This window comes from Pipistrellus kuhlii, unplaced genomic scaffold, assembly GCF_014108245.1.
Source record: "Pipistrellus kuhlii isolate mPipKuh1 unplaced genomic scaffold, mPipKuh1.p scaffold_m20_p_5, whole genome shotgun sequence".
Taxonomy (NCBI): domain Eukaryota; kingdom Metazoa; phylum Chordata; class Mammalia; order Chiroptera; family Vespertilionidae; genus Pipistrellus; species Pipistrellus kuhlii.
In genome coordinates, this window is record NW_023425551.1 from 39,588,356 (window position 1) to 39,613,269 (window position 24,914).

At 35.5% G+C, this 24,914-nt stretch overlaps 1 protein-coding gene across 1 annotated transcript; it reads left to right on the plus strand.

Moving 5' to 3' along the window:
- Nucleotides 1-4,784: 4,784 nt before the first annotated feature.
- On the plus strand, nt 4,785-5,801 carry LOC118705576 (60S ribosomal protein L35a-like). The gene is given in 3 exon segments (XM_045572907.1): nt 4,785-4,917; nt 4,919-5,156; nt 5,721-5,801. Coding segments are annotated over 3 exon segments (423 nt in total). The 5' UTR covers nt 4,785-4,813.
- Nucleotides 5,802-24,914: the final 19,113 nt, after the last annotated feature.

Consider the following 24,914-nt stretch of genomic DNA (forward strand, 5'->3'; position numbering starts at 1 on the left):
CAATTGATTAAAGATAGTATAAACAATTATAAAAACATTGTATGACACCTATAAATAAAAAGAATAGTAAAATAGAAAAATGGAGTATTACTTATTAAGAAGAAAACTATCCTGGACTCTGAATGAGCTTGTTAGAAACATCTCAGGTATTTTAAAAATTGAATTCCATGAATAAGAATACATTTCTTAATTCAATTCATGGGATTAAAGGACATTGAATTTTGAACAAATAAAGACAATTCTTTTATGCAGTTCATAGTAATAAATGATATTTGCTGCTAGAAGAGGTCACTGAGCCAATTCCTGTGGCTGTACTTTAAACAGAATTCTATGACTTCAGCATTACTACACTGGGCCCTTCAGTCTGCTTTAATTCAACATACATTTTCCTAAATGTGTTCTATAACAGCTGCTAGGGGGTATGGGTAAAATGGTGACTAAAACACTCTTCTGCCCTTGAAGGGTTCATAGTCCAGTGGAAGAAGATAAGAAAGAGGAATGAAGAAATTTGTACAAAATGTCTGGCCAGGGGCACATATATAGCAGCATTCAATTCTAAGTGGTTGAAGCTTAATAAAAAATAGATTGTGTGAAGAGAATGTTGAATCACAACTAGGCAGTGCAGTATTAGCAAAGATAAGGAGGACAGCGATAAAATAATTTTGGGCTAAAAGATAACTTGGCTTTGGTGGAGCAAAGAGGTAGGGAGTGTGATGAAGCCTGTGCAGGAGCCACAGAGGTAAGGGGGGCTGGTCATTGGAGGGCCCTTTGGTTATGCTGAAAGCTTGAACATCATTAACACTAATATAATACCACCTAATAATAAAAATGTGCCACAATTATAAGAGTTTTACATACATGTTCTCATTCAATATATCAAAAAGCTTATATTATTTTAAATTTCTTTAAAATTTTTTTTTATTGATTTCAGAGAGGAAGGGAAAGAGATAGAAATATCAATGATGATAGAGAATTGATTGGCTGCCTCCTTCATGCCCCCTACTAAGGATCAAGCTCACAACCCAGACATGTGCCCTGACTTGGAATCAATCCCTAACTTCCTGGTTCATAGGTTGATGCTCAACCTCTGAGCCATACAGGCCGTGCTATAAAATATTATTTTAGCAAAGAGGAATAGGAAGCATTGAGAGCTTAAGCAGTGTGTCCTCAGTCAGCCAATTTGTAAATGGTGCACCTAACGTGGAACCCAGGAAAAATGATTCCAGAGCATCATTCTTGGTCCCTCAGGCCAGCCTCATGTGATCCACATAGGATGATTTAGATGTAAGAGATTTCTTTTGAATAATGTACAATACATGAAAAAGGAATAAATAATTTTTTTGACAGTACATCTTGTTGATTTGCTCTTTATATTATGTAAAACTGGGAATAAGAATCGTGAACCTAAAAACACAAAGAAAGAAAGGGGAGGGGGAAGGAAATAATGTTTCTGGAACATTTTACCATGAGGCCAATTCTAGTCTGGATGGTTTAATGGTCATTTTCCTTGGTCCATATCCCTGCAGAAACTGGAATAAAAGAGTGGCTATGGGAGCAGTGTGTGGTTGGTTACTGCTATGGTTCTTTGGTTATTTTCATAGCCTGGGTTCTTTGGGCTTTCTTCTTCCCTCCCCTCTTAAGCAGCTGGTGTGGGTGATCTGTCCTGACCCTTATTCCTCACAGGTATAGGACACAGATCTCTGTGAACTGAGAGAGCAGTATTGGGGCTGATGAAGTGAGCCTTCCTGACTGATGCAGATTCTTGTACTTGCTGAGCTGCTGGAGGAGACAGGATAAGTAGCGCTTAGGACCATTAAACACATCAGTAACTTGAGGACTTTAAATATGCTTATACTTGGTATACAGGTTATTGTATTATTGGAGATACATGGAATCAATTTGTCTGTAGCTATACAAATGTATACTTTTCAACATACACTTTTTGATGGAGGGAGAATTGCTTAAATTCTCAAAAAATGGGCAGAAACCTTAAGGGCAATTTGTTGAGCTCCTTCCATCTGGGGCAGTACTGAAAAGCTCATCGTGTATTCTTCCTAGATCATCCATTTCACTCAAATGTTTAGGAAAACATTATTCTATAATAGAGATATGTAATAAATAAGATGCAGAATGCACATGCATTTTTAAAGATTTATCTCACCAAATATTTATTGACTCCCTACTGTGATAGGTGCTATTGTGGTTATTGAGATTAAAGCAGTTATTCTTACATATTTCAGGTTATCTTGTGCTGGTTAGTGAGGAAAAACATGGTATGTTTTAACATTTATATGAGGAATCCTTTTTCCACTCCCCAATTTTATTAGGAAATGATTGACATACTTTACCGTACAAGTTTAAGGCATACAGCATGATGGTTTGATTTACATATAATGGAATGAATAATGCAATAGGTTTAGCTAACATCCACTATCTCAAATAGGTACAATAGGAAAAAAGTCTACTTGTAATGAGAACTTTTAGGATTCACTCTCTTAAGAATGTTCATTTGCAGCCGAAACCGGGTTGGCTCAGTGGATAAAGAATGTTCATTTGCATCATGTAGTAATGTTAGCTATCGCCATCATATTGCACATTATATCCCTAGTACTTACTAGTATATATCTTATAACTGCATGTTTGTGCCTTTTGGCCACTCTCCTCCAATTCTCCCTTCCCCCATCTTCCATCTCTGGTAACCATAAGTAGTCTGACCACCTTTTCTATGAGTTGTTTGTTTATGTGTTGTTTTTTGTTGTTTTTCTTTAGATTCCACATATAAATGAAAGCAGGCAAAAAAAAAAAAAAAAAAAAAAAAAAAAGTAAAGAAACAAAAGGAACCACAATTAGAAAGAAGTAAAATGGTCTCAATTTTTAGATGACATGGTTTTATATAAAGAAAATCCGAAAGACACAACCAAAAAATGTTTAGATCTAATCAATAAATTCTGTAAGCTTGCAGGATACAAAATAAACATGCACAAAGCAGTTGCCTTTCTATACACTAACAACAAATTTTCTGAAAATAAATGAAGAAATTGAGATACACACACACCTGTTCATAACAGTATCATTTACAATAGCCAAGATGTGAAAACCACTTTTAAGTTTCTAAGTGAAATATGTCAGATTGTGAAAGACACACTGTGTGATTTTAATTCTTTCTTAAATGTTTAGTGAAATTCAGCAGTAAAGCCATCTAGGCTTGGGCTTTGCTTCATTGGGAGAAATTTGGATTACTAATTCAGTCCTCTTACTAGTAATTGGTTTATTCAAATTTTCTATTTCTATGGGAAATCTTTTTAGGGAATTCCATTGTTGAGTATTTTGCTTTCAGAAGCTGGAAAAAATACACCATGACTGTTTTGGTTGAGAATAGGATTAGTAAACTGTGCATTGAAAAGCCAGATGGTAAATATTTTAAGCATTGATGGCCAAGAAGTAAAATCAAGGATGTTCTATAGATATAAATATATTATGCAATTTCTGTTACAACTCCTCAACTCTGCTGTTGTAGTGTGAAATCAGACATAAACACATGCTCTGGTTTGTGTCCTAGTCAACTGGTATTCATAAAACCTAGCAGTCAGTCAGATTTAGCCTACAGACTGTAGTTTTCTACTTTTTGGTTTAGATTATATGAATCTGTTTTGTTTTGTTTTAATTTAATTTCACTGAAATATCGGTTAAAAGTGGCTTTTTTACCCCTTACCTTTAAATTGTATCAATAAAGTTTAGGCACTCAAGCCCTTCATTTCTCTAGTCTAGAGGGGGTGATGGAGCAATTAATTCAATGAACAATAAATTCTGTCTATTGTGAGAGACAGGATAATCACTGGACTGAGGTCCAGTAGCTGCTCCCCAGAAGCAAGTGACCTTCTTGGTTGTTCAGATAATGCTTTGATTTCTGATCCTACTTCTTAAAACTCTCCCTGAATAAAGAATCTAAAAATGAGAGGTAGAAAGTAAAGTCAAGATAAAAATTGTAAGATAATTATATCCTTCCTCAGTCATCCAGAGTGAGATGTCTGGCTGGAAACAAAGATGGGAGACTGGCCAAGAACAGATGACTGATGACACCCTTTCTTCCTTCCTTCTTTCTTTTCTTCCTTCCTTCCTTCTTTCTTTTCTTCCTTCCTTCCTTCTTTCTTCCTTCCCTTCCTTCCTTCCTTCCTTCCTTCCTTCCTTCCTTCCTTCCTTCCTTCTTCCCTCCTTCCTTCTTCCTTTCTTCCTTCCTTCCCTCCTTCCTTCTTTTCTTCCTTCCTTGACTATGACAATAACAACTAAAAAAATTGTTATAAACAGTTTCATGAACTGTATTTTCAAGAGGTACTGATAAATGTGGGATAGGATCCAGAACTTCCATTTAAAATAAGCCCCTTCTCTCCCAGTGGAATTTATTGCAGATGTTTGGGGGCAATGCTGTAAAATATCACAACTAGGTAAGTTCCATAATATTCAAAACCGTTGAATAAAAGAGACTATAAAAACTTATATGATTTCTTAAATAACTAAAAAAAAATTTTGAATATGACTTAATTGCATAAAAATGTTTTGCTATAAATTTTAATTATAAATCTAAGCTATCCTGGAAGGTGTGGCTCAATATTTGAACAGAAACCCAGGAAGTAGGAAGTCACAGTTCAATTCCCAGTCAGGGCACATGCCTTAGAAAGCAGTTAATCAATGATTTTCTCTCATCATTGATGTTTCTATTTTTCTCTCCCTGCCCCTTCCTTTCTCTGAAATCAATTAAAACATAGTTGAACCTTTTTCCGCCATCTGGAGACCTGCTGGGAACAGGGCTTCTCTTATGACAAATATGTGTGGAAGGCTGTGGTACATGGTCATTTTTATGGGCTGTAAGCAGGATTTCCAGAACCAAAGGGAGCACACAACTCTTCTTAAAACTGACGGTTTATGCCTAAGATGAAACAGAATTCTATCTAGGCAAAAATTGTGCCTATGTGTACAAAGCAAAGAACACCACAGTGACTCCTGGTGGCAAGCCAAACAAAACCAGAGTAATGGGGAGAAAGGTAACTGGTGCTCATGGAAGCAGTGACATGGTTCGTGCTAAATTCCAAAGCAACCCTGCTGCTAAGGCCATTGGATACAGAATCCATGGATTTAAACTTATTGAAAATAAATTAAATGTATTTGTTTTCCTGTGTTTTGGTAAAAAGAAAAGTGTATTTGGGAAACACACACACACACACACACACACACACACACACACCTTATGCTATGTAGCTTTGTAATTCAGTTAAAAATCTCTTGGAAAATCAATCATCAAAATAATAAAACTTAGCATTTTTTTATAATCAACAAAGAAGAAATGCTGGTTAAAAATGTAAACAACTATTTTATACCATGACAACTTAATTTAAAATTATGTATTTTCTCTTTTAAGTTGCATTGAAACTGCCAAAAGATTTTTAAAGATCACAATTTCTTATTAAATGCTCATCCTCAAGTAATGTTCAGGAGAAAACAAAGAATATAATGCATTTTTAGCTGCAATTGCTGCATTAAATACAATTGTTTGAGCTATGAATGAATCAACTTATTAAAAAAGAAAAAAGAAATACATAATATCATTCAGAATGTAGCCTGATTTTACAACAAAGCTGAATTCTGGCTCACTGCATACAAGGGAAAGCATTTTGCTTTAAGATGCATTCATCTCCTTTTGAATCTTTTTAAAACTTGAATTTCAGGATTTTAATAGCCTAAATAAAGGTAGCACTTTGTTCTTACCCCAACCAGAGATTGTGCTCCAAGATAATCATAAATGTTGACTTTACTAAGCAAACACAGAAGAACCCAGTTTACTTGATTTACACTTTACCAAGGCTTTAAATTTGTTCCTATTCTTTCTTCTTATTCACATCTAGGAAGTATTTTGGAAGAAGAGAAACCCATGCCTATGAGACCATTTATATTTGTGTAGTTTTCTGTTGCCAAAATTTTACACAAATGTCCCTCCTATTTTTTTATATTATGTCCTTCATTTAGGGACCACATATGGGAAATGTGCAGACCTAAATCCACATTATCATGAGAAAATCAAAATGAAATATGAAGCCATTTTTTATATAATTTGACTTAAAGAAATTATTTAAATATTTGCCATAAAATGAAAACATTGCTGAAGGAAAAGTACCTGAGATAAGCAACCTAAGTTTTCCTCATTTGGAGCTGGTTCACTCTGGTCAGTGGGCAGGGACATGGACCCTCAGCCTTGGGTTTCTTGCAAAGTGAGGAGCCAGGGGCTGTGGGTTAGGGTTAGGGTTAGGGTTAGGGTTAGGGTTAGAGTTTATCCCACCCTTTTTGTCCACATAGTGAAAATAAACTGAAGAATAAAATAGGTCCAGAGGCATAGATGCATGGAACAGATGGACACTGGATTAAGATGGGCCCTACACTCAGTGACTGGTATTTTTATAAGGAGTGAAAAATTTGGAGACACAGAGACACTCAAAAAGAATGCCATACGGTGTGAAGCCAGAGACAGAGATGGGAGTTATCCTGGCACAAACCAACGAGCATCAAGGATTGCTGGCAGCCAACAGAAGTTCAAATTATTCTCTTGAAAAAATCTAACCACTAGAATTTATGATAGAATCAATTTCTGTTGTTTTAAGCCACCTAGTTTGAGGTCATTTTGTTATAGCAGCCCTACAAAATTAACATATCAGTCAAAGGTTTAATTGGGATTTGGGTAAGAAGGGTAGGAGTGGGAGTGGTAAGCTTCAGTAGTGATCCTTTCCTGAATAACAAGAGAGCATAAGAATTTTTTTCACAAGGGAAATGGAAATTGAGAGCAGAGAGGAAGAAGGAAGTACCTAAAAATACACATATAGGCTGGCCAGCATGGCTCAGTGGTTCAATTTCCAGTTCAATGACAGGGTTGCATTCTTTGTTCACTACCTCAGCTAAGGTTGCAAAGTTGAAAGCAGGAAGCCTATGTGTCTCCTCCCAGCTGTTATTTTCCCAAAGCCCAGGGCCTTTGAGGAGCAAGAGGGAGAGAGAGGAAAGGGAAAATAAATAGTCCTTGTGAGCATTACATGAGTTTTGTGATATGTTGAGACAGTTCTAACACAGAAAATGCTCATTTAAGGTGAGTGGTTATTAATACAGTCATCCCCCCTTATTTGTGGGGGGTTTATTCCAAGATACCCAGTGGATGCCTAAAACTGCTGATAGTACCAAACCTATTTTATACCATGACAACTTAATTTAAAATTATGTATTTTCTCTTTTAAGTTGCATTGAAACTGCCAAAAGATTTTTAAGGATCACAATTTCTTATTAAATGCTCATCCTCAAGTAATGTTCAGGAGAAAACAAAGAATATAATGCATTTTTAGCTGCAATTGCTGCATTAAATACAATTGTTTGAGCTATGAATGAATCAACTTATTAAAAAAGAAAAAAGAAATACATAATATCATTCAGAAGGTAGCCTGATTTTACAACAAAGCTGTATTCTGCATACAAGGGAAAGCATTTTGCTTTAAAATGCATTCATCTCCTTTTGAATCTTTTTAAAACTTGAATTTCAGGATTTTAATAGCCTAAATAAAGGTAGCACTTTGTTCTTACCCCAACCAGAGATTGTGCTCCAAGATAATCATAAATGTTGACTTTACTAAGCAAACACAGAAGAACCCAGTTTACTTGATTTGCCGTTTAGCAAGGCTTTAAATTTGTTCCTATTCTTTCTTCTTATTCACACCTAGGAAGTATTTTGGAAGAAGAGAAATCCATGCCTATGTACTTACTATCTTTGAATCATGTTCACTCTTACCTCAGGAAGAGTTGTGATTATCCTATCTAATAAAGAGGGAATATGCAAATTGACTGTCATGCAGTCACAAAAGATGGTGGCACCCATAGTCACAAGATGGTAGCACCCAGTCCCCTCAGTCCCGCCAGGGTCCTCCAGTCCTTTCAGCCCAGCTGAGGGGTGGTGGCAGGCACATGGTGCGGCCTGACCCACCCTCAGCCCCCCAGCCACCCAGGGCTGGCCTAGGCACAGGCAAGCTTCTGATGTCACTGCTCAGCTAATGCCCCAGATGCAGGCAAGCCTAGGATGGCAGCTGCGCAGCCGCTCAGGGCCGCCCAAGGCTCAGGTAACAAGGGCCAGCCAAGGCTTGCGCTGCCAGCAGTAGTAGCAGCAGAGGTGTGATGGGGACAGCAGAGGTGTGATGGGGACAGCAGAGGTGTGATGGGGACATTGCCTTTCCCTGATTGTTGGGTCACCTCCCATTCCTGAGGGCTTCTACACTGTGAGAGGGGCAGACTGGACTGAGTGACCCCCCCCCTCCAGTGCATGAATTTTCATGCACCGGGCCTCTTGTATGTTCATATAATATATATATGAAGAAAGGCATATTCCAATCTGTTTTTGTTAAAGAGAGCTTTTCTGTGGTATATCCTAATTCATAACACAACTTAATTTATTACAATAGGTCTTCTATGCAACTTCTTTATGTATATATATAAAGCCAAGATTAGCATATCCTTTCCATTTCTCTGGGAAATGGGCCATTCAATCATGCAGTGGTGTTGTCAAGCCTCACACCCATTCCCTCTCCTTCAGACAGAGACACCTATACCTCATCCAATTGCATTAGTCAGATGGGAGAGATAAATGAGAACATAGAATAATCCATAAAAAAATTTTCAATGCATAGAAATAAAAATAAACAAAACTTATGAAGCAAAGTGACTTTGCCAATTCATTCATCTAATTAGTAAATATTTGATAAGCACATTTAATATGCAAAAACTACACTAGGTGCTGGTGATACACTGGTTAGCAAATAGATATGGTTTCTGATTGTATTAACCCAGCTGCCTTATAAGTAATGATAAATAATAACTGGTATAGAAGGAAAAGTATGGAATGTTACAAGAGTGATATGGGAAAATCAAACCTGTGTCTCCTGTGTAACTGAGGAATGAGATGTGGGAGGAGGAGGAGGAAAGATGGACTTTTCTGTTCAAAGATAAAGTTAATGGGTAGGTGAAAAATTGAGGACTAATAATATCTGTATAAATTTGACACCAACTGCATATTTAAAATAGAAAAAAATTTAAAGCTGTAAATTTAAAATTAAAATATAGAAAAGACTATATAACTAGCAAATAAGTGGATAAAAAGGCAAATGAAAGGATTATTGAACCTATCACATTACCAAGTCAGAAATTTGAGAATACTAAGTGTTAGCAGGCACTTTGTTATCTGGAGAATAGGCTAGTATATTAAGTGTATACATGAAAACTGGGCTGCTTACTTTCTGGTTGTGCTGATGCTCTAGCTTAACTATTAATAACTAGTGGCCCGGTGAATGGAATTCATGCACCCAGGGTGGCATGTCCCTAAGCCCACCCTGCACCCTCTCCAATCTGGGACACTGGCTCCTAACTGCTCACCTGCCTGCCTGCCTGCCTGCTCACCTCCAACTGCCCCCCCCTGCTGGCCTTCTCATCCCCAACTGCCCCCTTCCCCCTGCCAGTCTGATTGCTCCCAACTGCCCCCCCTTCTGGCCTTCTCACCCCAAACTGCCCCCCGCCCCCCTGGCCAGCCTGCTTGCCCGCAACTGCCTTCCCCTCCTGGCCTGATTGCCCCTAACCGTCTCTGCCTCAGCCCCACCACCATGGCTTTGTTGAGAAGAACATCCAGTAAGTCTCCCAGTCTAATTAGCATATTACCCTTTTATTAGTATAGATAGAAGCCTAGTGCATGGGTGGGGGCCAGCTGATCTGCCCTGAAGGGTGCCCTGGATCAGGGTGGGGGGCCCCTTGAGGGGCAGTGCTGGCCTAGGCAAGGGGATGGAGCAGTTTGCAGGCAGGCCACGCCCTCATCAGGGTAAGGGTCGTCGCTGGGGGGTGTGGCCAGCCTGGGCGAGGGGCTGAGGGACATTTGGGGGCAGTTTGCAGGACGGCCAAGCCCCCAGCTTTGTCAGGAAGGTTTCCGGAAAGTCTTTCGGTCTAATTAGCAATTACCTTTTATTATTATAGATTCTCTCTTCCATTCTCAAAGTTATTTCGATATGGAAGATAAGTTAAATGAATGCTCTACTGATGACCCAGTAATTCTACACCTTGGTTTCTTAAATAATTATTTAAGCACATATGTAAGGATATTATATCACAGTGCTGCTTGTGGTATTTGGGAATTGGAGAAAAACCTAGATGTCCTTCTCTAGGGAAATGACAAAATAATACTTAAAGAATGTATGATATGAAATGGTATCACATGATTATAAATGATAAACTAGATACATGTGAATGTAGAATGAACCTATAGCTGTACTTGGAAACTCTATCTTTACTTCAGGGACATCTGTGTGTCTGGTTTTTACCAATGGCCAAGATAAGAGCAGTGGGGTTTTATGATGTATTAGGGTCCCTCAGAGTGAGGATCTTTACTGATATTTGCAACTGGTTTTCTAAAGCCTGATAAGCCAGGCTTCTGTACGTGGCCAAAGGAACATAAATGGTTTCCCTGGGTTCTTCTCCTTTGAGTTTTCCCAATAATAGCACCTTACACACGGGATATCTCTTTACCCTCCAATACTTACCTGCACTATCTTTCTTTTGTTGTACCAGAATATTTTACATTTAAATAAATGCCTTAGGTGAGTATCCACTGTGGAGTCTGGTCAGTCCTTTCAGATTGCCAAACTTAGAAAATCTTCACACAAATGTAGCTATCTAGATAGAGCTTATTTAGTAAAACAAGAAATTTAATAAGATATCATGCTGTACATCACAATGTCCTTTATGCAAATTAATAAAATATGCATAGAAACTAAACAGTAACTTTTACAAGGATACATATAGAACCAGGAATATGTAGCACATATAAACATTAGAGTGAATGTCTATGGGGAATGGGAAGAAACAATGGGAATCAGTGACCAGAACTTTGCAGAGATTACAGACCATAATGAGCTGATGAGTCTGAGTAAAGCAACTGTCAGTACTGGGCCTTCAAGGTAATGTCTATGGTTTACAGGTCAGAATCCTCTCCACTATATGACAAATTTTAAAACTGTTACTTTGCTAGTCAGCTCAGTTTAATCTCTATGAGAAATGTTTTTGCATATGTTAGGTTTAATTTGCTAATAGCTGAGTATTAGAGAAATGAGTCCCAAATGGGTGTCTGGTAAGATTAATTTTGCACTTTGAATAATGATTATTCAACTTTAAAGTCAGCGAAGGTCAAGCTTTGATAAGTTTAACAATGAAATCTGGATAATTTAGATAAGTAATTTCAAGAGATAAGAATGTGGTACAATTTATTGGTTTTAGTACTGTATGCAAAAATTTGTTCTTTTTATCTTCTTAGATGGTTAAGTCTATAGCTTATAAATACATAGCACTTATGAAACATACCAGATGTTTTTTCCTAGAAATTTAGAATATTTTTTACCAAATTTTTTGGAGAATCAATCCAAAATTATTTTAAATATTAAGAGAAAAGAGAAATATATGATCTTCTATGCAACCTAAAGTATGGCATAATTAAACATTTTTAAATAAAAGTCTCTCTTTTAAAATGTTTTCAAGGTTGTTATACACTTTTTTTGTAAAGCAACTCTCATTTTTATAACTAAAATTAAAAAGAAACCCTAAGTTCCAACTAATTTTCTATTCATTTGGCAATACATTCTGAAAGGTTAAAGCTTAGTTTGAAGTGTCATATGATAACATGTGAGGAAAATGTTTTCTCAAATTACTATTGCTCATATCTGCTATGTTCCGGACATGGTAGACACTCAAGAAATAGTAGCTGAGAGATATTTAGGCTTATAAGAGAAAAATTAGTAAATTTAATAGGTTACTTATAATATTTGAAGCGCTATCCTGCTTAAAGAGGTTTAATTGTGTTTTGTGGATCTGGCAGTCAGAAGGTGAAATCAATGATGATGATACAAGAGAAGCAGAATTTAATTCAGTACAAAGAACTCTAACATAATTAGATATACTTGAAAATGGAATGGAAACCTGAGGAAAAAAGATGCTGCCTGTTACTGAAGGAATTCAAGTGTAAGTCATGTGGCCACTCAACAAAGATGTAATAGAGGTGCTAGGACACTGTGTGACAAGGAGAGTAGGTAGAGGTGACCGTACTAGTCTACTCTGTTCAAAGACAATTGTAAGTGAATATTTCCAGAGAACAAAAGAGAATAAATGAAAGGTCATCAGTTTATTCTATTGTACCTGCTATACATAAATCTTATCGTTAGGTTTGCAATTCCGTTATTTTGGTTTATGCTCATTAATAAATAGCCAAAAAAATCTATTTATATATCAGAAAAGCAAGCCTTTCTGGGGACTTATGTATTCTGAAATAGGGATATATGTGACTTGCCTATTCAATTATTCAAAAATATTTTCAAGATACAACTCAATTTGAGACACTGGTGATACAATGTTGATCAAAATAGGACAAAGTTTCTGCTCTCAGGAAGCTGAGCTCTAGAAGAGAAACTGAAATAGAAAAATTCCAGATTGTGATAAATAAGGAGAATGGATTGTAAGAAGACAAAAGTGGAAGCAGAGAAACCAGTTAAGCGGCAACTGCAGTGTTCTAGTTAAGAAAATTTGGAAGAACTCTTATTTCCCCAAAGGGAAATAAAAAAGTCGTAACTGAATTAACTTCTTGGAGGAAGCTTCCACTAAATGCCTAGACAGAAGGAGAACAATAAGAAACTGGTTAATATAGCCGTGGTATCCCAAAAGTTCATTGTTGGGAAACACCAGATATTGTTTCGAGTTATTGAAAATGGAAGGTTGGTTGAAAGAATACATAGAAATCAGCTATTTTCTAGTCCTTCTTCCCCACATTTAAAAACAAGGTATTTACCAACAAGTTTGTAATATTAATAGTTTAGGAGGTTGTATAAAAGGGACTTGTGTAAGTATGTTAACAACAAGGTTTCCTTACTATGGTCCATTCGTTTATGAATATAAACCTGACTAAATGTTCCAATTTGTGAAGCAAGGTTAACAATATTTGCTGCAGAGTACTTCATGCGGTAAATTCTAAGACAAAAATAACTACTATTAGAAGCACTTCAGCTGCCCTAGGAGAAATAATACCGCAAACACAAAACAATATTATAACATGCTTATTTTCATTTTGGGGGGAGTTAAGCATGCATTTATATATTTTTTCCATCTGCCATCCCTCTCCCCTCTGGCAACCATCACCTTGTTTTCTATATCAATGGGTCTGTTACTGTTTTTTTAGTTTTATTTTTTTAGATTCTACATGTAAGTAAAATCAAGATATTTGTCTCTCTCTGTTTGACTTATTTCAGTTAGCATAGTGTCTTCTAGATCCATCTAGTTGTTGCAAATGACAAGATTTCATTCTTTTGTGTTTATATAAACAGTGTAATACATTGTCAATAATCTATTTAATATGCACTTATTAAACAGTACCAAGCATATATGCCAGTCCCAGCAGTTCAATGTTCAAATGAAAAAACAAAACAAAAAACCACACAACAACAACAGCAACAGCAAAAAACAGATCAGTTTGCCAATTCTATCCCATATAGTAAAATGATAAATATAGCATTCTTCAAATGGGCCTAACTAAAAAAAAACAAAAAACAAAATTTAGGTGAAAATTCACAAAGTATGTGGATATTTGTCTGCATGGATGAAGAAATACTGTAATTTATATTCATAGGGTAGGATATATTAATTCAGCAGCCTCTTGAAACCCTAAGTTATTTCCAGATTACCAATCAGGCTATGTATTCAGTGAAGCTGCCATCCTTGACATTTTGCAGATAGCTTAATAATCCCTATTAATTTTTCCCACTTCAGACACAGCCCCAAAAGAAAACAGTCTTTCTATAGTCCCTGAAATTTCAACATCTATTTTAAAAAATACATTTTGGTGTAAAAAATGCAAATTTTCTTTGCTTGGTACATGCTCCTGTTGAAAGTTACTGAAAATCTGAGCTATTGCTGAATCCCATGGAAGTGTTACCCCCAGCAGAGTGACTGCCCCGCGTCACAGGTCACTTCAGACCACTCATCTGGTCATTTCCTTATTTACACTGAGTGGTCAGATTATTATGATCTCTGAACACATAATAATCTGGCCACTCAGTGTAGACTGACCACCGAGTTGGGATTTTAAAATAAGGTTTTTCCATGTATAAGAAATGCATTGTGGGTAGTTGGAAAGAAACAGAGGACTTACTATCCAGAGGCTGGGGGCCACTATCTCCTGGTCCCTTGACATATCAAGATTTGCAAGCTTTCCCTTATACATAATTACACTGAGTGGCCAGATTATTATGCGTTCAGAGATCATAAGAATCTGGCCACTCAGTGTAGAGTAAACCATAGGCTGGTGACACGGTGTGAATAGCATAGCTTGTGTAAATATCCTTTTCTTGTATGTTTTAAGAGGTAGGAAAACAAAGGCTGCTCTAATGACAGGATTCTTGGGTTTACAAGCATTTGTTAATGCCCACTACAAAACATGGAGGAGGAGAAAAGAAATGCCGATCTCTCAGTTAACGTACATATTAAAGTTTAGAATCCTACAATGCTCTTTGAGCTACTGTCAAATCAGTCAGTGGACGTTAATTGAAATAAAATTCAAGGAATCAGCTGATATTAACATTCAACTGATGAAGCAACCAACTGAGTAAGATTGGTAGTTTAAAAAAATATAAATGTTTTAATTTCCATTATTCTCACTCATACATTCATAGTACAAGAATGTCCTAGTCTTTATAATATTTGATCCATTAATTCTCTTTTCAAAATATAATGAAATGAATGAATGATTACAAGTTAAAAAAATAAAAAGGATACATGACTTGAGTTTTCATATTTGCCAAACTTGCTTCTGCAAGAAAGAAAATTCCTATATTTGTTTTTCAGAAAAGTAGAATTCCTTTCTGAAACACTGATTTTTCATCATTTTCCTATTGATGCTAACCATGAAATGGTAAAAAGCTAATATTTGAAGATTCTGCGCTTTCTTAACTTTTCTTTGCATCAAGTCCTGGTCAATGACTCAGTTACTGCTGTATCCAAAGGGAACATGAACCACAATTGTTTGCCACTGTTTAAATTTTCACCATCATTAGTTTCAAACTTGGATCCTGACTGAATCAACTTTCTGTAGTGTTTTTTATTTGTTATGTAAGAGCTTTCTGCTAAGAGCTGTTTTCTTTATAATGCAGGCTTTCATAAAAATTAAAATCTACTTATTAGACTAAAACTAAAATCTAATAATTGTCTAAAAATTAATACTAATTATTTATATTTTATAGTTACAATATTTGATATAATTTCAAGAGCAAATTTTTAGTATTGAAAATAATTTGCTTATAAAAAAGTGGTTATGTTTGTGACTAAATGAGCTTGTTTTTTACCTCCAGAGTTCAAAAGAACAAAGAGGCTCTTCCTGAAATGTTCTTTTGGAGGTATCTGTGAAGTACTAGGTGAGAGCAATTATGATCCTGTCCCTTTTACAAAAAAAAGGAAAGTGATATGCCAGAAGGCTAATTTTAATTTCCTCCAAGAGCCTTCTAATTAAATGAAAGTCTGACTCCTAACTAGATGTCAATACACTAGACTTCTTTGGGAAATTTATGTTAACAACTCTTTGCTTTCATTTTTGCCTTTGCCTTCCTTGCAGGAGATGACTGCTTTAAAATGCTATGTTTTGGATTTTAAAAAACTAAAGAAAACAGATACCACTGCATTTTATGTAAACTGCAGAGCTAATGGCCCATGTGCAGCTGCCAGAAGGCTACATTCTTAGAGCTGGGGACCGTGTGTGAATATTGTTCGGTGCAGTACACATTTTATGTGGAAAACCAGCCACTGCAAATGTTCACTGAGATAACAAGTTTTCAGAGCTAAAAGGAATTCTAATAACCATCTGGACAAATGATTTGCAATGTTTTAACCAGTAAAGATTCTGTCATTATTTTAACTACAGAGCCTAAATTTTGAAGGATTGAAAATCAGTGGACAAGCTTGCAACGTACACTGTACTTTTCTAATACTAAAAATGATATGGAGTTTGAATTCAGTTTTAAGAACTCTGTCACTACTTTTGGGGGCCCAAGTTGGGAATGTATGAGCCTCATTCTTTCAATCGACAAATGACAAGAGTTGTGCCAGGATATGTATGAAGTTCAAAGTTGAACAACCCAGGAAAGGTAGCAACCAGAGGGAAAATCAATATAAAGGGGAGTTGATTTGAGAAAACACCATCTATGACCCCCTCATTAGCACTTCTTCCTCAGCCTGCCCCCCTTTAATGCTTGGGGTACCTATTGTCCTTTCCCACTTCAATTTTGCTAGCTCTGCTTCTCATGCAATGCAAAGATTTTAATACCTTGATACTGATGATGCTCAACACATTTCTCTAGCACAACCTCTCTCTTGATATTCAGACCTCTATTTCCTATTGAATACTCAGAACTTATAGAGTTTTAGGTCTTTACTTGACCTGTACACTTAATAGCAATATCATCCTCTCTCTTTTCAATGCTCCTTCAGGGAACAATGCTAATATCCTCTTCTGTGAAATGTGTCCTAATTTCCATCTTCCCACCATGACCAAGTAGAAATAATGTGCTGTTCCCTGTTCTTAGTTACAAGATAACATTTGTCTTCTTTTCTGATTTATTCTTCATGTGTGACTCTCCATTAAACTGAAAGAATCCTAAGACTAGGAAGAGGGCCTGGTTCCTCCATGTAAGTAACTTCAGTGCCTAGATAGTGTTGGCCTCAATGTGCCTGCAAAATACAGTTTTATGGTGATGTATAATTTGATTTGTTCAAAATACTAAAAGCATCTGCTTTCCAACTTTTTCTCATATTTAGAATAATCACAAACTTTACTCAGCTACATTTGTGCATTTCTTACATGCATCAAAATATTTTAATTAAAATATATGGTGCAAAAAGATGGCTTCAGGAAATCTTGGTCTTTCATCAAGGAATTAAACCAGTGAACATTGTTAGAGAAAACAATGTGATCCTTTTATAAAAATTTATGACAAAAACACTATTAAAATAACCATTTTAATACAATGTTGAAGTTGTATGCCAAGCTTACAGCAAATTGCATATGTCAAACCATTATGGACTAATAATTTTCAACCTGCTCCTCCCATTTATTTTTTTGAAATATCCTAACAATTATATTTAAGGGGAAAAAAATTGCTGTATTTCAGTATATTCAACAAAGGTATAGCTGTAAGACACTATACTAGATGCTATGGAAAATAACTAGAATAAGAAACAACTTATTAAGTCAAATAAATTTAATGAATTTCTTACATGCTCACAACCAGATGCTAATATACTCTGGTTGTTTAAATAAGATACTGATAGACATGGGGAGGGAGTGTTTTTTAATGGTTGTGTTTGTTATTTGCAGTTAATTGGGTTTGAATCCTTACTTTGCCAATTGCAGTTATGTGACCTTGGGCGAGTTAATTAACAGCTCTAAACCCCTAGTTTCTCATTAAAAGTAGAAGAACAGAACCTGTCTTGTAAAATCACTAGAGCACCAGTGCACAAAATTCTGCACAAGTAGGATCCCTAGGCCTGGCCAGTGATCTGGGCCAACCGGGACCTTCTGGCTGCCAGCGGGGCCTTCCTTCATTCCACGCCGCCCCCTGTGGCCACTGCACATCAGAGCAAGTGATCGAACTCCCGGTGTCCCAGTCAAACTCCCAAGGGGACACTGTGCACATTAGCCTTTTATATACATTATAAATTTCAATGATTAGGTAGAATAATGCATAGGAAATACTTTGTGCACACTTAGCTAAATGGTAACAATAAGTGAAATCTATTATTATTGCTTTAACTGTGGAGTGATTGTTATTGGAATTATGGTCACAGGAATTTAAGAATAGAAGGGACCTTAGTGATGATTTAAAAACAAATCCCTTATTTTACAGTTGAGGACATAGAAGTTCACAACAACTGTGAATCTTGCTCGTTTGTCCATGTAGTAATGGTTAAACTGGGACAGCTTCCAGGTGTCTGAAAGTGTAGCTTGGTGCTCTTTATACTCTTCCCTAAAATGACAATTAAACTTTATTTTCTAAAAAACTGACCTGCTATAAACAATATCAATTTTTACTTCCAGAAATATTTTCTTTTGGATTGTTTATTTCAATGAAATGCCAGGAAGTTAATAATCATGATACGTGGGCTGGTCTCCAGGCACCTCCGTGCTTCTGCCCTGTCTCTGGAGCAACATGGAGGCTCCGCCCCATCATGGCATCGGAGGAGAGCGTGGATTCCTCAGCCTGCTCGCTGTGCTCCTTCCCCTGGCGGGTGGGCCAGGGGCACTCAGAGTGTGAGCTGTGGGTGCCAAAGGACTGCTGAGGGGGGCGCTATGGGACCTCACCTCTACCCTACCTGGCACAGGATGGCCCCGCCTCCTCTGGGCACCTCCCCACTTCTGCCCCATCTCCTCAGCAATGCCCCAGCTAATATGCTAAAGGTCTGGTCATTACCTGTAACGGAATCCCAACCATTAGCATATTAGCTCTTTATTAGTATAGATTTTTTTAAAATAGCTTCATATAAATGTCATTATAGGACAAAAAATATAAATATTTAAAGCATGTTATTATTTTTGTTAAATAAAATATGTACTCTTCATGTATCAGTTAATCAAAAAAGTAAAATAATGTTTCTCATTATGTTTTATTTATTTTATTAAAAAGTTAAATATTCTTTATTTCATTAGTAATTATGTTTCTAAATTAATGAATAATTCATAAATTATTCATGAACTGTATCCATTGAGGTATTTTTACTTTTCTTTAATTGATTTTTGTTTTAATTATTATTTAAATGTGCTTTACAAATTTGTTTTATTTTTTACTCATCCTTTTCCAAGTTATGTTAACAAATGTTGTCTAACTTGATGAATTTTAGAATTGATTTTTAAATCTCCTAAAGGTATCCTATTGGGATTTTGATGAAAATTAAATGGAATATATAAAAAAAAATCTGGAAGTAAATAATTTTTTTCCAATGTTCCCATTCAGAAATTTTTTATTCATTCCATTATGTCACACAAAATATTATTTCACATGTGCTCTTGTAAAAAATTATTTTACCACTATAATTTCTAATTGGTTATAATTTGTGCACAGGAACTCTTTGGTATTTAATTAGCTTGTACCCAGTTTATTTGACTAAACATTTTTCCTTCTTTTTTCCTTCCAATTAATCTTCTTAGGTTCTTCATAAATGGATGTTTTGTTCCTAAACCCAGGGATAAAATTTACTGGCTCATCTCCCCTTACAATGGTGCAAATAATAGTATGGTAGCTAATTTACATGGCATATAATTCACTTAAATAGAAAATATGTCTATAATTATATTTTTACCAAAGCATAGCTTTCCTTGTTTCCTTATTAATAACTTAACCCACTAAAATCTGAATTGCATTTCTAACATTGCTTAAACTGCTTTCTTTTTTTAATATTTATTTTAATATATTCATATGTTAAATAAGGTGATAGAAACAGTATGAAAATAACCTTCTATGTCACCAGTGACTTCTCAGTTATCATATTAGTTAATTGCTTCACTTACAATAATCATTTGTTGAATTCTAATGAGTATTCTTTAGGCTGTATCTTATTTTTAGAATTTGACAATGCAGCTTTCTTCATCTTCTTCCTTATTAAGTTCTATCTCCTTGGTTATCTGACTCATTTTTCACATTGTTTCATTACATCTCTGACTGATCTTCAAGCTATTATAATGGCTCATCTTCTATTCATTGCTTAGATATGTATTGGTATTTCCATGAAAGCTGATTTGTTTGTCATTGTTTCTTCCTTCCTTTCTTTTCTTATACTTTTCCTTAGGCAACCCAAACTATTTCAGCCTCAAATGTGACCTATAGACAATAGACTGCCAAGTTTATATATTAGCTATCATCTCTTTTCAGAACTGCATTTCTATCTGCCACTTTTATCTAGATGTTTGACTAAAATGTTCACTTAGTCCCAAATGAGATGTGATGTTTTCTTCAAAACCATCTTTGTTGGAATTATTTATTTTGGGTAAAACCATCATGACATTAATTGATAATAATGATGTTCTATAATAATAGTGATACATTAATCAGAAGAACATTTAGTCAACACTATACTCCAAGTACCATGTTAATATATTGTAATTGAATATATTGATTCATTAATCCTCATAAAAATCCCACAAGGTAAAAGTAATTATTATCCCTGTTGACAAGTAAGAAAATTTAGGTACAGTTTTAGCAAATTACCCAAGGTCACATTGATAAAATGAAAAGTGGTAAAAACAGTCTCACCACAAAGTCTGTTTAAAAAAAAAAAATGTAATTCTATGTTTCCAAACTAAAAGCAGAGTCATCTCTGAGTCATTCCTTTTTGTATGCCTAAATCATTTACCAAGGCCTGTCAGTTTGGTCTCTCATGTCCTTAGTCAATGCCCTTCTAATCACCTCTACTCTCCAATTGTTTATTGTTTTTTTACAACAATCACCAATTCTTTCTTGAAGTGTGGCAGACTTATCATTCTCCAATATTTATGCTTTCATGATGATTTTAATGTAGTCAGGCACAATTCCATAATTCCTATGCTGAAAATCTTCCCATGATTTTTTGTGCCCTATAGGATAAAATTTAAACTCCTCAGCAATGTATGCCAGATCTTTTATGTTCTAAAATTGTCTTATGTTCCAGAAATTTCCCACTTACTCCTTAACCTTACACCAAACATATGTTTTTTTGTTGTACTAAACTGCTGATCTTATCTAAAAATATATATGCATGTGTATATGTATGTATATGTGTATACACATACATATATGTATATGTGTATATCCACAGCCTGATAAATATATGTATCGATTATTCTCTCTACTGGAATAGGAATTCCTCAATGGAAAGATTGTGTCTTATTTTTCTTTTTTCTTTTTTTCTTTTTTTACCTTAACAATATACAAACCCCACATATGGCAGTTATTTAATAAGTTTTGGTTGAACACATAAATGTATGATGGAAGCAGTAAAGATAGAAAGACATTAAAAGCTTTTAGGTAACCATATTTTATGATTCATGATTTTCATTAATTTGGTTTAGTATTTCTCACACTGAGAAATGAAAAGTGTGTAAATGCAGGAATCAGATAAGATTCTGGAAGGAGAATACCATACTTAAGTGCCTTGAATACTTAGGGAGTAAAATGGAAAAGAAAATCTTACAATGTCTATAAGTCATTCCATCCCCAAGTACATCTGGAAATAAACTTATGCTGTGTCAGTCACACAAAGATTTCTCATATTCCCTCAGCTTACTAATTACTGGGAGCTCGCTCTTCATTAGGGGAAGCTGCCTATAGACCCTATTCTTTTAAGAAGTTAAATGCATTCCAAATTCACCATCATGATTGGAATGTATAGCATGTTAAATTAGGGGAATGTGACCCTCTTTTATAATAATTTAGGAGTGGAAATAGGTATAAATGACTATGGATGACAAGTATGCTGTCAAGTATCAAAGTGATATATCATTCCTGTAGTTCAGTAGGACACACATATCAGGAAGTAAAGGTGTAGAAGCACTCAGTATACTTGTTAGAACTGTTATGCCTATAGTAAAATAATTTTGAGTACAATTTGCCCTAGTTTTAGCTTTTTATTTGAATGTCTATCCTACAAATCAATTGAATATGCATTTTAATGTGAAACAGACTAAATCACATTCAGGAAATATATGAGGTATAATAAATTCAGAGTAGAAAGAAAAAAGAAACTAAAAGTAAGCCAAATCAATGACTTCCTTAATTATTTTCTTACTATAAAATATTTCTTGGATTAAATGAAATCATCATTCAAAAATCAAGGTTATATAACCCTAAATAATGTAGTAGTGACCCAAGCCATTTAGCTGTGCAAACATCTGGCAGGTGAAATGATAGCATCTAAATCATAGATCAGCTTGGATGAGAAAAATAAAATTTTTGAACTAGAACAGTTGCTTGATAAATGTACGCTACTTTTCTTGAATGTTTATGTTTGATAAATGGCCAGACTTTGCCATGACTTTGCCTTGATATTTATCTTATAGTCAGTGGCCATTATCTTGTGACAACAATCTGTCTTTCTGTTATCTTGCAGCTCATAATTGTTAAGTCTTTTCACTGAAGATTTTCTATCAGTTTTGTAATTTATGACCAGATAGAGGACTAAATTTTCAACTGAAGTATTGATATTTTGGCATATGGCATATCACTAAAATTTAAAAATAATAGACCCATAGCAGTTTTATGGCTATGTTTCCATTCATGTCATCTAGAAGGAAAATGTTGCAAAAAGCTAAGCCAATATATAGCATTTTTTAAAAAATTCAAAATTCTTTAAACTGCATACCAATTCCTGAGAAAATTCAGAGACTTGCAGCTCAAAGAGACACAACAATATTTTGTTAATTAATATGCTGATCATGTCCCGTTATAATAGATGGAGTAGCCACATTGCCAACTCCTTAGAGAACTAAACAAGTTGCCAGGAATTTGTAACCATTGGCATTCCCCTCACTAAACACAGTTTTTTCTTCACCAAGTATTGTTTTTCTTGTGGCTATAGAAGTCTTCCCAGAGCACACTAGAAATGACAGAAAATCAGGAAAACTCCTGTAAGAGAGTGTTGTTTGTTTGAATAGTTCATTTTAAAACACTTAAGCTGAACAACTTTACAATGAATTGTTCTAAGACCAGGACTAGCCCTCCATGACCATCTAATTTAATTGCTCTATTTTATAGACAAAGAAATGAAGCTTAGAAGATTTTCATAAGTTGCCCAAGGTTACTTAGATAGAAAGAAAGGAAAAGCATGCATATGACACTAACAACTTTTCCAGAAACAGATGATATAGTGTTGTAATAATAATTATTCTTAGAAGTCACATGGAACACTTGCTAAACATAAAGTTTTGTTGATTCCCTACTCCAAATTGGTGATGAATTCATTGAATCTACATTTTTACAGTCTAGGAGATTCTGATGTACAAGGGATGCTGATGTTGTCAATCTAAGAACATATTTTGAGAAATACTGTTCTATACCACATTTCTTCATAAATTAAGATAATCTTCACCGAAACTGATTTGGGTCAGTGGATAGAGCATCAGCCTACGGACTGAAAGGTCCTAGGTTCGATTCCGGTCAAGGGCATGTACCTGGGTTGTGGGCAAATCCCCGGTAGGGAGTGTGTAAGAGGCAGCTGGTCGATGTTTCTCTCTCATTGATGTTTCTAACTCTCTATCTCTCTCCCTTCTTCTCTGTAAAAAAATCAATAAAATATTTTTAATAAAAGATAATCTTCCTCATTGCTTTGGCTGCACATTCAGTTTCTTAATAGTGGAATTACCTAGCCATTCAGCTTAGAGATATATAATGCAGACAGAAGTGAAAAGGGTTGGAGAGGTGTGGTGTGTGTATGTGTGTGTGTGTGTGTGTGTGTGTGTGTGTATGTTACAGTAAAAGATAAAGATGAAGAATGGTTTGGGTAGGACCTTGGTCATAAACAAGCTAAGAGCATCATAGATAATAAATCAAATAGATTTAGGGCCCAGCCATTTTTATACATTAGAACTACTTTTACATATGTATTTTTGGGAATATGAGTAAATGTGTATATTGGGAACCAAAGGAAAAAAATACTTCAAAATGGAAATCTTTTACCACAGGAAACGAGAAGACACTGTGAAGAGCTACTTGTTTTAACAACGCCCTCAGCCCTCTCATATTTTCATTGCTGCTGTTGCCGTGCATTTGCATGCCAGTTTCATCCTATTTGGGTATTGCCAATGTGGGATGACCAATCCTCAACATCACATTCCATATATTCCTGTACCATGCTCTCTGTGACCTCCATTTAGCTCTCATCCAGCAGCCAGGTCATGTTGCAGAAGTCAGTCAGAGAACCTGTTCCCCAAGTTAAATGAGATCACAATCACAATACCAGTGAGGTATAGTATAAGTTCCTTATCACAGCCAGCCAGTATGGGCACACAACTTCTCCACTAGTGTTTAACCTGAACCAATGAAAACATGAGGTAATTGTTCCACTTTGCTGCCAGTATTTCTGAATCTCTTACCCCAAATCTCTTGTACACTTTGCAGCAATTGTTATAAGTTGCAAATGGATCTAGATATGTGACAATCCTGATAATGTAACAAAGAGTTTGCTGGTTCAATCAACCATACCATTATTTAACCCTGAGGCTTTTCCAGTGAGAAAAAAAATTACTTAACTTTTAGTTTAATTATATAGATTTGTTCCGTATGAGTTACTTGCCAGCCTAAATGTACATTCACCTTTTTGGATCCTACCCTGATATTGGTTGGGGTACTTTGATGCATCTGTCTTGTGAACAGAATATTAATGACATTTACAGGATCTTTCCCTAAATTCTCTCTCCAAAGGAAAACTGATTGTTCCCCATTATGTATTCCCACTGGATCAATAACATTTCCATCTACAATCCTATAACACTTCGTTCCTCTCACTTGTCTCACACAGATGTGAGGTATTTAGGTCATGACACATCTATTGATACCTCAGGTAGTCACTAAACTTCCATATTTATCATGCTCCATAGAGCCACAAATTATGGGTTTATTCACCATAAGCAATACTAAACAAAACTAAGAACATTCCATAGATACGGTTCCTTTTTCTCTCTAATAGCATTAGTTCATTACCAAGAGGTCCAGTTTGTAGCTATTTCCAAAGAGATTATATTGAATTACTTGTTCCTGGTCCTTCCCAACAGCATCCTTACTTATGATTCTTCATAATAATGGTAAATGGTT